Source organism: Drosophila mojavensis, unplaced genomic scaffold, assembly GCF_018153725.1.
Source record: "Drosophila mojavensis isolate 15081-1352.22 unplaced genomic scaffold, ASM1815372v1 contig_36, whole genome shotgun sequence".
Lineage (NCBI taxonomy): Eukaryota > Metazoa > Arthropoda > Insecta > Diptera > Drosophilidae > Drosophila > Drosophila mojavensis.
The window spans coordinates 11,439,369-11,454,922 of NW_025318858.1; the positions used below are offsets into that span (position 1 = coordinate 11,439,369).

Consider the following 15,554-nt stretch of genomic DNA (forward strand, 5'->3'; position numbering starts at 1 on the left):
TAAAAAAAAATAAAATAAAATAAAATAAAATAAATATACAAAAATAAATTCAATTAAAGTCCTATATTTATATTTTTTTTTTTTTTTTTTTAATAAAAATATTAAATATATTTTGTATATTAATAAAATATTCGGTAGGTATTTTTCATAATTTTTAAATAAATTTCCGAGTGCATTAAATTGTCGACATACTCGCAGCGAATTTCGCCTACTTTCGACATACTTAATTTAATGCTCGTATATGCACCATATATTAGTTGTCAGTGAAGGGGGAAGACTGCTTGTAAATAGCAGAGCATGTCAGGCAGACTGTGTGTTGGCAATTGCTAATTAATTCATATGCGTGGTGTCAAAAAGTTCTTGTTGCTTACTGGATGCCGCGTTGCGTATACGCCGCATTGACTAGCTGTAATTAAAGGTGAGTTGTTGTCCCATTTGCTCCGCATTGTTGGGTGTAAGTGTGTGTGTGTGGGTGTGGTGGAGTCTTTACGTCAACCACAAAATCTAATTTGCACATTTTCGCACTTAATTTTGGAGAGAGTCAGAGAGAGGGTGAGAGAGAGAGAGAGGAAAGAGACAGCTATTGAGTTGATGGTCTGACAGCATTGACAAGTCGCTCGACTTTGCCAGGTCACACGCTGCGTATGCGCAACGACAAGAACAACGTAAGCCACAAGAATATATAGCACATACATATGTACATATACATATATACATACATATACATATATATATATATATACAAAGTAGCGACTAATATCATTTAATTTATTCAACCCTGTCGCACAGCGTGCGTGATATTAATTTCCGCTTTGTCTTTCATGCACTCAACATTTTGCCTTCAGCCTCAGCCGTTTTTAATTCGTGTGGTTCTTAACTTAATTATTGGTACTTTAAGCAGAGATTCTTCATTGTGTTTCTTATAAATGTATGTATATACATTTTGTCAGCCTAAGAGTGACAGCCATTAAATGTAAGGTGTACAAAACCATGTGAAGAACTTAATTAAAATTGTGAGAGAAATTTGAAGATCTGGTATTTTAAATTGAATTATTTTCGTGAACAAAGCAGTTGCTGACGTCTCAGTCACTCAGACTACTCGAACAGCTTGTGTGAATTATTCTCCCTTATTCAGTTTAACATCATCCTTTTAACCTCTCGGAAACAATTTACAAAATAAATAACTTTGGAAAACCTAGAAATTTTTTCCTATTTTCGTGTAGCCGAATAAATGTAAAAATTTAATTTACTACTTTCATATATATTAAATTATTAACTATTCGAACTAATTCATTTTGTAGCTCTTACCAAATCACCATGTGTAGCTGGCCCTGTTATCCTGCCGCCTGTATCGGCTCCTGCGGCAGCTGTGCCCCGAGTGGATTCTATGATCCCAGCTATGGCTCAATGGCTGGCGCATGTCGGGGCTTGGGCGGCTGTCATTATGGCTGTTGGGGAACGTCGTGGTAATGTCAATTGTTTGCGAATATTGTCCTTTGCGTTTCCCATTTTCGCTATGGTAAGTAAACAAAGAAAGTAATACTTGTATCAGTATATGTATGTATAAGCATTCGAAATTCTATGTGCAGAAGCAGTTAACACTGACATCGCATGGTCGAGGCGGTTATCAAGGATTCGGCTTACAGAAGAAATCTAGGAAGAAGTCGAAGAAGAATTCCAACCTTCAGTGTCTTTCAAAATTATTTATAAATCGAAATGGCGCTGCACCATCAACGCCATTTTTCAACAAAAACTAGACAAGGAAAATAAAACCATAATTCATAAATAGAATAATTGTTGTGGGAATATTTATTTATATGTATATAAACAAGCGGGCTTTGGGCGATAATCCAAAAATTCTTCGTTATTTTGTGCATCACATAAAGCATTAAATGCGCACACATACATGCACAGGCATGCGTTCTGCTGAATATGCAGTTAGCGTGCATTTTGGGCTATGGTAGCTTTTTTAGGGGGTACCTATTCTTGTAATCGTAATCATACTTTCAGGATGTCAGAATGACATTCCTGCATATATTTACCAAACCATACGTATAAAATTCAAAATACGTTAAGTTTTTTATTTATCTATTTATTTTATTTATTTTTCCGTTTTTTTACGAAATTGGAAAGGGACTAAATTTGGCTCCGGTATGAAAAATGTTGCAAAAACATTGCAAATTTCTAGCATGAACTGCTTATTGCTCTCACACCTAATGCTCGCGCTTCCTGTGGACAGTTTCAATAAGGTAAATTTTTTAAGCTCAACTTAATTTTACCAAAAGCTTCAACTTTAAAATTACTGTGCAGTTTCTATGTGATATCAAAAAAAAAAATAAATAAAAAAAAAACTTTAAAGAAGAAATATTCTTTTCCGCAAATCTTATTCAATTACCAGTAAAAGCCATAATGCGCATAATACTATGTTTTTATGCAATTGCTTACCAAAATGTTTACATAGGATTTAGGATATTTCCTAATCGGACACTATAACTTATTTTTAACTGGCAATGTAAGTCCTCAAAGGAGGCCTTGAAATGGAAATTTGAGAGCCTAGCCAGAAGCAAATGATTTGTTTTCATTGTTTTATATAATCTCTATCAGAAAGGAGCTCAGTATACAGTTACCGAATATCTGTGACTATTTTCGAGCATGTAAAAAAAAAAAAAAAAAAAAGTATTTAATATTAAAAAAACAATTCATTTTTATATTGTTTTTCTTTTCAAAGACTAAACAGCTGAAAATAATCACAGTATTTGTAAAATCAAACGTTGTTTTGCTTATCTAAAAAGATTAAAAGTTCGTACTACTGCAATCCATTACTCTCAATTATAAAATATAAATAATCGTGATATAGTCAGTTGCCCACAGTAAAACTTATCGATCTGCCAAGATGTGCTATCCATGTTGCGGTTCCTGCGGCCCCTGCTGTGGTCCCTGCGGTCCCTGTGGATCATGTGGTCCATGTTGTGGTCCCTGCGGCCCTTGTTGCTATAAACGACATGGCCTTGAACCGAAATGTACTCCTGGCTTCTGTAGATCGTGTTATTAACTATTTTTCTTATATATATCTTCGGAACAAAATTTAAGAAATATGCAGCGCTAAAAAAAAAAAATTTTAGGTAGACCTCTTGCTTTGTAACTGTATATGAAATAAATAGCAAATTGATGACACCAAATCAGACTATCTTAATTGGGCTGTGTCGTAGATATTGGGAATTAAGAAAGCGCCATCAGCTTCTGAAATTGTATAGTAAAAAGAACACGGGAAATAACTAAAGAATTTCTTTAATTATTTTTGGATAAGCTGTTTGGGAAACTACTTTTTATACCCTGAACCCATTGAAAATGGGAAATCAGGGTATAATGGTTTTGTTGAAATGTATGTAACAGGCAGAAGGAGGCGTGGCAGACCCTACAAAGTATATATATTCTTGATCAGTGTGACGAGCTGAGTCGATTTGGCCCTGTCCGTCTGTCTGTCTGTCCGTCTGTCCGTCTGTCCGTATGTTTGAGCGCGTCGATTTCCGAAGATATAAGAGCTAGAGACTTCAAATTTTTTTTAAAATGTCCGTAATTACAGCGCGCATATCAAGTTTATCATTAAAAATCGATAACTCATCCCGATCTTTTTTTATCGATAAAAAACCTTATCGAACACCAGTTATAAAATTATATCTTCTACACCTTTATTGCTAGAGTCTCCAAATTTTTAATGTATGCTTATATGCAATTTATACAATTTCGATTTTTGTTAAAATTTACCCTCCACCCTTAAATTCACCCCCTCACCCTCACTTTTGTAAAAAGCGTATTTCAAATACTAGAGACTTGTGCATTAGCAATTACATGCATATCCATGTTATAATCATAATCTGAAAGTTTCATGAAGATCGTACGTCCATAAAAAAAGTTATTGAACAATTAAGTTCTCATAGTAAGCGCACACTGCAGCCCATGCGTGTTTATGCGTGGGTGCTTGTGTGTGTATGTGTGTGTGTATGCGTGTGTGTGTGTGTATGTGTGTGTGTATGCGTGTGTGTATGCGTGTGTGTGTATGTATGTTTGTGTGTGCGTACGTGCGTGTGTGTGTGTGTGTGTGTGTGTGCGTGCGTGTTTCTTGTGTAAGCTGAAAGACACGAAAAATTATTGAAATATCTATTGCTCCAAGGGTTCAGGGGATCTCGTAGTCGAGCAGTCTCGACTAGAGCTTTCTTACTTGTTATACCCTGAACCCATTGAAAATGGGAAATCAGGGTATAATGGTTTTGTGAAAAAGTATGTAACGGGCAGAAGGAGGCGTGGCAGACCCCATAAAGTATATATATTCTTGATCAGCGCGACGAGCTGAGTTGATATAGCCCTGTCCGTCTGTCCGTCCGTCCGTCCGTCCGTCCGTATGAGTGCGTCGATCTCAGAAGTTATAAGAGCTAGAGAGCTGAAATTTGGCATGCATACTCGTGTGTACCATACGCAGTACGAGTTTGCTTTATTTTTTCGATAATTCATCCGATAACTTTTTGTAAAAAACGCATTTCAAGTACTAGAGACTTGTGCTTTGGAATGTACACACATATTTATCATATGATTACACTCTGAAAGTTTCATTAAGATCTTATGTCTACAAAAGAAATTATTCAACAAATAAATTCTCATAATATTGCCCACACTGCAGCGCAGCCCAAGCGCAGTCGCTGCTTACTGCGCAGTTAGCAGAGCGCAGGCTTATGCGTGTGTGTGGATGCATGTGTATGTATGTGTGCATAAAAATGCAGAATGATTAGAATATCAGCTTAGAGGGTTCAGGGTATCTCCTAGTCGAGCAGTCTCGACTAGAGCGTTCATACTTGTTTTTCTATTCTCTTAAGTTGATAGTCTTTACCCAAGTGCTAGATTTTCCGCTATATGGTCTGTCTGAAGATTAACTATAAAAAAAATCACAGTATTTCTAAGTCGTGTTCTACATTTCCCATTTTGGAAGTGTTTCACGATGTGCAGTTTATGGTATTCGATATGCGGCTCCAGCTATTTGATGTCGGCCATGATATGTTTCTTTCAACTGTTTGTACTTTAAACGAAATGGTCCTAAACCCTATCCTGACTGGTAAATGGAGCTATTAATTAATACATGAATTCTTATTCTACATGAATTCTATTCTAATTGAATTTGTGCAAAATACTATACGGCAACTTAAAATAAAAAAATTAAATAAAAACTACAAATGAAAATAAAACTTTTATTGGTCAAAATTGTGTTAATAATTCTATTTTTCATTTGAGCTCATTGACAGAATTTTATTTATTATATTATTAATTTAGTGCTATCTACTTGATTGACTAATTTGTCATTTAAAAGAATCGGTTTTTATCTGTAACCAAATATTCTATTTTTGGTTATACATAACAGGTACAAATACTAAATTTAAGATTACTTTAATAGCTAAAACCATTTCAATATTTATATTCATATATCAAGATTATATTGATAAATTTGCTGAGCAATAGAAAAAAAAAATTGTAATTAATTATATTATTAATAAGTTCAAATATTATTTCTAAAAACTTCTAGAAAGCAGGCTTTGATAGTAAAAATTTGAAGAACTGCCAAAAACTTTTCAAATTTTCTACATACACTTTTGGCATTTTCTACAAAAAAGAGCTCTTTAAGCAATATCAATTTCTGTGACTATTTTTAGGCATGTAAGTGAGCCTATATAAATATATTCCTATGTTTAATCGTCGTTTTTTTTTTTTTTCTTTTTTTCTTTAAGTTTCCAGTATTTACTGTGAGAGGCCTGTTTGAAGTAACTGAAAATATTCACAGCATTTTTAAAATCAATAGTTGTTTCCATACCCAAAAGCACATTTTTGCGAATCGATTTGAACTAATATAGCTATATCGTATAGCAATTGAAACTAATACCAAATCAAGATGTGCAATCCATGCTATTCATGTTGCGGCTCACCCTGCACTCCGCGCTGTGGCTCCTGTTGCGGAGCACCCTGCGGACCCTGTGGACCATGTGGCCCTTGTGGAGGACCCTGCGGACCGTGTGGTCCCTGCGGCCCCTGCTGTCCACCCAAAGCACCTGGTCCTATGGCGAAACGTCATGGCCTGGAAGCTAATTGTAGTCGTGCCTTCTGTAGATCATGCTATTAACACTCTTTGGGTATTTTGTACACTTTAAATAGTAAATGCATTAGATATGAGCTACAAATTGCAGTGTTTTCTTCTATTTCTCTTTATCTGTCTTTGTATATAGTATATACATATATTGAGTAGAATTTGTTTATAACGACACTCAAGGGACCGTCGTTATACCCGGAAGGCACTATAACCGTATAAGCTTGATCATAAACGTTTGTATGGGGACCAGAATTTTCGTCGCTATAAGCGTACAGACGCTATAAGCGGAGTCGTTATAACCGGATTCTACTATATATACATAAAAAAGACTATACGTGGTGTCCTGCGGCCAACATTGGAATCTGCAGCAGTGCTGGGTCGTGTGGCTACTATGACGCCTGCCTCTGTTCATTCCAAGGACTATTAGCCATTAGCCAATAGCTTTACTAGCCCAATTGTTCCCGGTTTCTGGCACGGACGATTGTGTTAAGATAAGATTAAGGTATGTTAGAACTGGCTGACTTTCAAGTTCGGCTGCGTCTATAGCTTCTCAAAATTATTTATGTTCACAGAAAACAACGTTCAATATAATTGTAATTGAGCACCTTTACTTAATCAATATACTGAAAACAAACAAGACTCTACTTGATTTAAGCTTTATAGTATTTTATACATTAATTATAGTGTGTATAATTTGTATCGCCTATTCGCGCATGGACATGAAATAATCCTTATTCTGCCAGATATTGAAATTCCTTGCACATGGGCAGAATAAAACAAGTAAGAACGTTGCAGTCGGGCGTTACCGACTGCGGAATACTCATTCACATCCCATCAACAATTTAGTAGTTAAGTTTCGCTCTAATACTGTAGAATATACAGGTTTTTCCGATTTGCCACGCCCCAACTGGGCGTAGACACCTCATTTTTGGTCAGTTTTTAGAAAGAGATAACGGTACCCTAACTGAAAAGTTTGAATGCTTACCCTCAAAAAATGTGAAAATTACAGGGTATTTTTCGATATGCCACGCCCCTAAGGAGGCGTAAAAATTTTGGGGAATCGATAGAGGATGCTACCAGTAACTCAACTATCCAAATTTGAAGCTTCTAGCTATTATACTTTAGGAGATATAAACTTTTGCGGTTTGCCACGCCCCCTGTGGGCGGACATATATCCGACAAAACTTTTTGGTCTTGGGTGATCAGTCCGAGTATATATACAAAATTTGAGGTCTCTGCCATCAATAGTGTCCAAAATATAGGAGAATTTAAAAAATCACTATATCTTCAGGTCCGATTTGCCACGCCCCCAATGGGCGTAGACTTATAATTTATCTTCAGACTTTATAGAATCATACCATTAGCTGACGTGCAAAATTTCAGCACTTTAGGTTTCCAACTTTAGGAGATACAGTTTTATCCGATTTGCCACGCCCCCAATGGGCGTAGATATATCCGCCATAGCTCGTGATCTTGGGTGGTCAACGCGGACCTACATACCAAATTTCAGCTTTCTAGCTCTTCAACAAACATGATTTCTGGTATATCGGAAAATGCATTTTCCGATTTGCCACGCCCCTAGTGGGCGGATCGGGAAAATTTTAACACTTTATAAATCGGAGATATACACGAGTATGTGTTCCAAATTTCAAGTCTCTAGCTTCAAAAGCGCCGAAATAGATTGCGTTCATACGGACAGACGGACAGACGGACAGACGGACAGACGGACGGACGGACAGACGGACAGACGGACGGACAGCAAGACGGACATTGCACAAAACCAATATACTGATTCACTTTCGTGAATGAGTATAAATATAGGGCTATATCTTCGAGGAGGCGAATGATATGCAACATGTCTGTCAACTTTATAGCTCGCTCCTTAGGGTCTGGCAAATCGTAAAATATTTTTTATTTTAGTCATTAAAATAAAATGTTGTACTACAAATTATTATTATAACATTCGTTGTCCCTATTTAAAAATTTTCTCTCCCAATTTTATAAATCTCAGCTACCTCTGACTTTTACATGTCCTAGTTGCCTTGGCTTGGAACCGAATAGAATAAATTTATCATTATTCAACTAGACTTTGTTAGGTCCACATCTTTTTCGGAAAAAAAAAATAATAATTTAAAAATTTTAAATGTTGCTCAAAATTTTTTTTGTAAATCTTAATTCCAAAAAATGGCTAAAATTGGATTTTAAAATTCACTAGACCTATTGCTTGGCTTATTCGTTATTTAAATACTTACATAAAACAAGTGGATTTTTTCTTGCACTTCTTCCAATAATTGTTAGTCAGAATTCGTTAGTTCCTCACTGTGTGGCACCAATACATAAAACTTACTCATTTCGATTACGTTTATAATGTTTACTCGTTTTGTAAGTATCCGATTGAGATAATCATTTCAATTAATAAAATAATTGTGTTTATAAATAGGTTTTTCATGAATGTTAAATATAATCATTAAATAAGATTAGCCATATGTTGGAATTAGGATAGATTGCTCTTCACACTAGGGATACAGAGCACAATGCAAAATGATATCTACTGGAAGTTATCGCTGGTACTGGTATTATAAGTTGGGTAAGTCGCATGTTGTATAAAATGAGTTCATAATCATTTTCCCCCTACCTAGATTTGCATGGTTTTTAATAAGTTGGCATCAAATTGTTACTATAAATACTTATACCGATAACCATTTTGGATAGCTTCTCGAGCTCGGCCTGGGATTGCCTTGACTGTTGCTGTTGCTGTTGGAAAGCTGGATGCACCATGGTAAAGTTACTAGCGTTCTGTCCATTGCCCAGTGCAACTGGCACATCAATGCCGCCCACATCGCTAATGATCATGGCATCCTTGTTGTCCGGTGTATTGCCAGCAGAGAAGTTCTCTGGCATTTGACTGTTGCCATCGCCGCCGTTTGCCGCGTGCCATTGGAGCCACACCGGGATGCGCGACTCGCTGACGCTGATGCGCAGCGCAGCTTCCTCGTGCAGAAAGACGTCCGGATAATGAGACTGCTGGAATAGGGCCTCCAGTTCTTGCAACTACTGTGGTATTTCTGGACAACCACGGGCGATGGCAAATGCATGGCAATCATCTGAAGCAGTGCCTCACCGGCTGGCAGCCAACAGCGCATTTCTGAGGGTATTTTGCAACTGGGCGTTACCGTCTATGTGGGCCAAAATCCGCTAGTTAAAATGCTCACCCGTCAACTCTTCGCCGCTTACCGACAAACTGTTATTATTTACATTACTTATAAATTAATCCATAATCGTGTTTGTTTAACTGTTTTGTGATTAGAAAAATCTACGAATTTTCTGAATTTTTGCGAGCTCCATTTAAGACGTTCAGCCGCTAAGGTGGTAGCAGTTTGATCCATTCATACTACCAGAATTCGCCCACTTTTACACAAACTTGCAAAGGGCGTATTTTCAGCGCTAGAAACTAGTGCTTAGGCAAATGAAAACCCATTTTCAATAGAAACTCATGGTATATTGGTTTTGTGAAAAGTATGTAACAGGCAGAAGGTGGCGTGGCAGACTCCATATATATATATTTATATATTCCCATCTATAACCCATCCCCTTATTTAGTTATCGATTAAAACATCGAAAATCATAAATCACATATTAAATTTTTAGTAATTAAAATTATAAATGTAAATTCATATGTACTTTATAGAATTTTGATTTATACTATAACTCACCCCCACCCTTATAACTACAACCACACTTAAAAATTTGTAAAAGGCGTATTCCAAATACTAGGGACTTGTACTTTGGCAATTGCGCTTATTTAGGCATATGCGCCTATGTGTGTGCACATGCATATGTGCATGTGTTGTTTCTTGTGTAAGCAGAGAAACGCAAAAAATTATTGAAATATCGTTTGCTCAAAAGGGATCTCGAGGTCAAGCAGTCTCGTCTGTAGCTTTCCTACTTGTTATATACTTATTTTCAAAACAGCATCGGGGTATTTAATTCAGATTATAAAAATATAGTTAACTTTTAATTAACTAAATGAGAAAGTGCTTTGATATTTTGAAACGTTTACAGCTTGTTCTTTCTTGAAATTAGAATATTAGATGACCTCTATTGTAAGCCAAATGGATTGGGAAATGGTGCCGGTGGTGGAGGAAAACCTGGGAATTGAAGTACAGGAGGAGTGGGGTTAATAGCTGTTAATTCGGATTGATTTGGCGGGACTGGGTCTTGTAAATTTTTAGGCTTTTGTGTCACCGGTACGTCAATAGAAATTTGTGGAAATGGTATTATCGGAAGGGATAAACTTGGTAATTTTGGTGGGGCTGGCGGTGATGGAATTATCGGCAGAGCTGGAATCGATAATCCAGGAGGCGTTGGTAGAGGAGGAGGAAAAGGAAACGATGGAGGTTTTGGTAGACCAGGAAGTGATGGTAGCGATAAACTAGGCGAAGCTGGTATTGCTGGATAGGCAGGACCCTTTGGAGGAACTATAAGGCCTGGAGGGGGCGGTAAAGCTGGAAAGGAAATTTTCGGAGGAGGTGGAATTGCGGGTAGTTCCGGAAGAAGCAGCGCAATATGATGATAATGATTGTGATGGTGCACATGATGATTATGAGAAGTTGTTTGCGTAGTTGAAGGTGTAGTTGTAGGCACTGGAGCTGTCGTAGTAGTTGAAGGCGTAGTCGTAGTTGAAGGCGTCGTAGTAGTTGAAGGCGTTGTAGTAGTTGAAGGCGTCGTAGTTTTTGAAGGTGTAGTAGTAGTTGAAGGTGTAGTAGTAGTTGAATGTGTAGTAGTAGTTGAAGGTGTAGTAGTAGTTGAAGGTGTAGCAGTAGTTGAAGGTGTAGCAGTAGTTGAAGGTGTAGTAGTAGTTGAAGGTGTAGTAGTAGTTGAAGGTGTAGTAGTAGTTGAAGGTGTAGTAGTAGTTGAAGGTGTAGTAGTAGTTGAAGGTGTAGTAGTAGTTGCAGGTGTAGTAGTAGTTGAAGGTGTAGTAGTAGTTGAAGGTGTAGTAGTAGTTGAAGGTGTAGTAGTAGTTGAAGGTGTAGTAGTAGTTGAAGGTGTAGTAGTAGTTGAAGGTGTAGTAGTAGTTGAAGGTGTAGTAGTAGTTGAAGGTGTAGTAGTAGTTGAAGGTGTAGTAGTAGTTGAAGGTGTAGTAGTAGTTGAAGGTGTAGTAGTAGTTGAAGGTGTAGTAGTAGTTGAAGGTGTAGTAGTAGTTGAAGGTGTAGTAGTAGTTGAAGGTGTAGTAGTAGTTGAAGGTGTAGTAGTAGTTGAAGGTGTAGTAGTAGTTGAAGGTGTAGTAGTAGTTGAAGGTGTAGTAGTAGTTGAAGGTGTAGTAGTAGTTGAAGGTGTAGTAGTAGTTGAAGGTGTAGTAGTAGTTGAAGGTGTAGTAGTAGTTGAAGGTGTAGTAGTAGTTGAAGGTGTAGTAGTAGTTGAAGGTGTAGTAGTAGTTGAAGGTGTAGTAGTAGTTGAAGGTGTAGTAGTAGTTGAAGGTGTAGTAGTAGTTGAAGGTGTAGTAGTAGTTGAAGGTGTAGTAGTAGTTGAAGGTGTAGTAGTAGTTGAAGGTGTAGTAGTAGTTGAAAGTGTAGTAGTAGTTGAAGGTGTAGTAGTAGTTGAAGGTGTAGTAGTAGTTGAAGGTGTAGTAGTAGTTGAAGGTGTAGTAGTAGTTGAAGGTGTAGTAGCAGTTGAAGGTGTAGTAGTAGTTGTAGGTGTAGTTAAGGGCAGTGGAGTTGTCGTGCTAAAGCAGAATATAAAGAACGGGAACGTTTCGCAAAACCCTGGTGGTAGATTCGGTATTGGATTGTTGACTGTGGTGGGATTTGTAGTTGTGGGCGGTGTTATTGTTGTTGTTGTTGTTGTTGTGCTCGGGATGGGAGTTGTTACGCAAAGAGGAGCTATCGGAAACCACATGCAGAACTCTGGTGGCATTGTAAAAGGTTGAAGCTGCCTCTCTCCCTCCCCCATTGTGAGAGAAATCGTTTGAGAGATGATAATCAGCAGCAAATACCTAAGAGTCTAATGGATTTGTTCATGAAAATGCTGATATTGTAAAGAACTTGTGAGCAGAACTTACCATAGCGAACGACCAAGAATCACTACTTTTATTTAGCTTAACTTTGCTTCTTATATACGAGTTCTTTAACTTATAAGGCTAACGTGTGCCTTTACAGTTCCTCGCGCTATCAATGAACTGCCATCTCTGAACTAAAGCAACCAATGTAATTTATGTGTCTGTCACATATGTACATTTATGTCTGAATGTGGAATGTCATTTTCCATTTATTGTGCATTGTCCAAATAATAAGGTATTTATCAGTTTGAAAGCGAAAAGTTTCTTGGCTATATATTACTGCTGACAGTAATATAAATTTGCATAGATCAATAATCAGGGTATAATGCCTTTGTGAAAATGTAACAGGCTGAAGAAGGCGTGGCATACCTCAAAAGTATATATTCTTGTTCAGGGCGAAAAAGTGTATTTGCGTCTGTGTGTACTTGTGTTTGTGCGAATGAGCTGTTTCTTGTGTAAGCAGAAAAAAAGCAGAGAAATATTTAAATATCAGTTCCGCAAAGGGTTCAGGGAATCTCGTAGTAAAGCAGTCCTAAGTAAAGCTTTCTTGCTTGCTTTTTTTTTTATTTTGATATATTGTTATATACTATATTTTAACATATATATAGAAAATAACTATAGTAGGCCTGGATACATTCAATTTTCAAGGTACAGGAAAATTTACACATTTTGTCATTCGTATTTGCATTTGTATACATGAAACATTTGTATACAATAAGCACGTATTTATAAATTCTTTGTAACTGTTTTATAGTCATGTAAGTTTATGCATAAATATAAAACTATGTTAAAATTGATTCTTGTTTTATCGTCCTATAGGGGTCATTGATGTCAACTACAGTGATTTAGTAGAGGACTATTACCCTGCAGCTGTGATAAGTGATAGATTGACGACATATCTACAGGTCGTATTCATTTCTGATTCCGTGAGGAGCTTGATATAATAATACAATATGTGCTGCGGTGGTGGTTGCACTCTTATACCAATCCGACGACCATGCTGTGAGCCCTGTTGTGGGCCCTGCTTTGGCGCCTGTTGTGGACCATGTGGCCCCTGTGGTCCATGTGGCCGATCGCCTTGTTATGCACCTTGTGGATCTTGCTGTGGCAGTTGCGGCCCTTCTTGTTAGCATTATTTTCAGAATAGCATTGGGGAATTATTAATAACAACAAAATGACTTAATTCAGATTATGAAAATATAGTTAACTTTTAATTAAGTAAATGAGAAACTGCTTTGATATTTTTAAACGTTTACAGCTTGTTCTTTCTTGAAATTAGAATATTAGATGACCTCTATTGTAAGCCAAATGGATTGGGAAATGGTGCCGGTGGTGGAGGAAAACCTGGGAATTGAAGTACAGGAGGAGTGGGGTTAATAGCTGTTAATTCGGATTGATTTGGCGGGACTGGGTCTTGTAAATTTTTAGGCTTTTGTGTCACCGGTACGTCAATAGAAATTTGTGGAAATGGTATTATCGGAAGGGATAAACTTGGTAATTTTGGTGGGGCTGGCGGTGATGGAATTATCGGCAGAGCTGGAATCGATAATCCAGGAGGCGTTGGTAGAGGAGGAGGAAAAGGAAACGATGGAGGTTTTGGTAGACCAGGAAGTGATGGTAGCGATAAACTAGGCGAAGCTGGTATTGCTGGATAGGCAGGACCCTTTGGAGGAACTATAAGGCCTGGAGGGGGCGGTAAAGCTGGAAAGGAAATTTTCGGAGGAGGTGGAATTGCGGGTGGTTTCGGAAGAAGCAGCGGAATATGATAATGATTGTGATGGTGCACATGATGATCATGAGAAGTTGTTTTCGTAGTTGAAGGTGTAGTTGTAGGCACTGAAGCTATCGTAGTAGTTGAAGGCGTAGTCGTAGTTGAAGGTGTTGTCGTAGTTGAAGGCGTAGTAGTAGTTGAAGGCGTAGTCGTAGTTGAAGGTGTTGTCGTAGTTGAAGGCGTCGTAGTAGTTGAAGGCGTCGTAGTAGTTGAAGGTGTTGTCGTAGTTGAAGGCGTAGTAGTAGTTGAAGGCGTAGTCGTAGTTGAAGGTGTTGTCGTAGTTGAAGGCGTCGTAGTAGTTGAAGGCGTTGTAGTAGTTGAAGGCGTCGTAGTAGTTGAAGGCGTAGTCGTAGTTGAAGGTGTAGTAGTAGTTGAAGGCGTTGTAGTAGTTGAAGGCGTCGTAGTAGTTGAAGGCGTCGTAGTAGTTGAAGGCGTAGTCGTAGTTGAAGGCGTCGTAGTAGTTGAAGGCGTCGTAGTAGTTGAAGGCGTTGTAGTAGTTGAAGGCGTCGTAGTAGTTGAAGGCGTCGTAGTAGTTGAAGGCGTCGTAGTAGTTGAAGGTGTAGTAGTAGTTGAAGGTGTTGTCGTAGTTGAAGGCGTAGTAGTAGTTGAAGGCGTAGTCGTAGTTGAAGGCGTTGTAGTAGTTGAAGGCGTAGTCGTAGTTGAAGGCGTTGTAGTAGTTGAAGGCGTCGTAGTAGTTGAAGGCGTTGTAGTAGTTGAAGGCGTCGTAGTAGTTGAAGGCGTCGTAGTAGTTGAAGGCGTAGTAGTAGTTGAAGGCGTAGTCGTAGTTGAAGGCGTTGTAGTAGTTGAAGGCGTAGTCGTAGTTGAAGGTGTAGTAGTAGTTGAAGGCGTCGTAGTAGTTAAAGGCGTTGTAGTAGTTGAAGGCGTCGTAGTAGTTGAAGGCGTCGTAGTAGTTGAAGGCGTCGTAGTAGTTGAAGGTGTAGTAGTAGTTGAAGGCGTCGTAGTAGTTGAAGGTGTAGTAGTAGTTGAAGGTGTTGTCGTAGTTGAAGGCGTAGTAGTAGTTGAAGGCGTAGTCGTAGTTGAAGGCGTTGTAGTAGTTGAAGGCGTCGTAGTAGTTGAAGGCGTAGTAGTAGTTGAAGGCGTAGTCGTAGTTGAAGGTGTTGTCGTAGTTGAAGGCGTCGTAGTAGTTGAAGGCGTAGTAGTAGTTGAAGGCGTAGTCGTAGTTGAAGGTGTTGTCGTAGTTGAAGGCGTCGTAGTAGTTGAAGGCGTTGTAGTAGTTGAAGGCGTCGTAGTAGTTGAAGGCGTAGTCGTAGTTGAAGGCGTTGTAGTAGTTGAAGGCGTCGTAGTAGTTGAAGACGTCGTAGTAGTTGAAGGCGTAGTCGTAGTTGAAGGTGTTGTCGTAGTTGAAGGCGTCGTAGTAGTTGAAGGCGTCGTAGTAGTTGAAGGCGTAGTCGTAGTTGAAGGCGTTGTAGTAGTTGAAGGCGTCGTAGTAGTTGAAGACGTCGTAGTAGTTGAAGGCGTAGTCGTAGTTGAAGGTGTTGTCGTAGTTGAAGGCGTCGTAGTAGTTGAAGGTGTAGTAGTAGTTGAAGGCGTTGTAGTAGTTGAAGGCGTCGTAGTAGTTGAAGGTGTAGTAGTAGTTGAAG

General features: G+C 38.3%; 2 protein-coding genes and 2 long non-coding RNA genes across 5 annotated transcripts; 3 read left to right on the forward strand and 1 right to left on the reverse strand.

Annotated features, from left to right (window-relative positions):
• Positions 1-1,125: 1,125 nt before the first annotated feature.
• Positions 1,126-1,794, forward strand: LOC26528601 (male-specific sperm protein Mst84Da). The gene is made up of 3 exons (XM_015165241.3): positions 1,126-1,233; positions 1,302-1,519; positions 1,590-1,794. The coding sequence occupies exon 2, from the start codon at positions 1,318-1,320 to the stop codon at positions 1,468-1,470; it is 153 nt and encodes a 50-aa protein (XP_015020727.1). The 5' UTR covers positions 1,126-1,233; positions 1,302-1,317; the 3' UTR covers positions 1,471-1,519; positions 1,590-1,794.
• Positions 1,795-2,544: 750 nt separating this feature from the next.
• LOC26527248 lies at positions 2,545-3,179 on the forward strand. 2 transcript variants are annotated; one of them, XR_001449412.3, is made up of 3 exons: positions 2,545-2,654; positions 2,729-2,799; positions 2,858-3,179. It is a non-coding gene; the product is annotated as an uncharacterized LOC26527248 (long non-coding RNA). The 2 variants fall into 2 exon arrangements; XR_001449413.3 differs by having other exon boundaries at positions 2,872-3,179.
• Positions 3,180-5,502: 2,323 nt separating this feature from the next.
• On the forward strand, positions 5,503-5,810 carry LOC26527837. The gene is made up of 2 exons (XR_001449414.3): positions 5,503-5,700; positions 5,772-5,810. It is a non-coding gene; the product is annotated as an uncharacterized LOC26527837 (long non-coding RNA).
• Positions 5,811-13,365: 7,555 nt separating this feature from the next.
• LOC122757300 (mucin-2-like) lies at positions 13,366-15,234 on the reverse strand (the record flags this gene model as incomplete). Its single annotated transcript, XM_044009095.1, has 2 exons — positions 13,366-14,268; positions 14,506-15,234. Coding segments are annotated over 2 exons (1,521 nt in total), but the record flags the coding sequence as incomplete, so codon positions are not given.
• Between the last annotated feature and the right edge of the window lie 320 nt (positions 15,235-15,554).

What these genes read in the sequence shown, in the direction of transcription:
- LOC26528601 (XM_015165241.3), top strand. Translation starts at nt 1,318, where the DNA reads ATGTGTAGCTGGCCCTGTTATCCTGCCGCCTGTATCGGCTCCTGCGGC.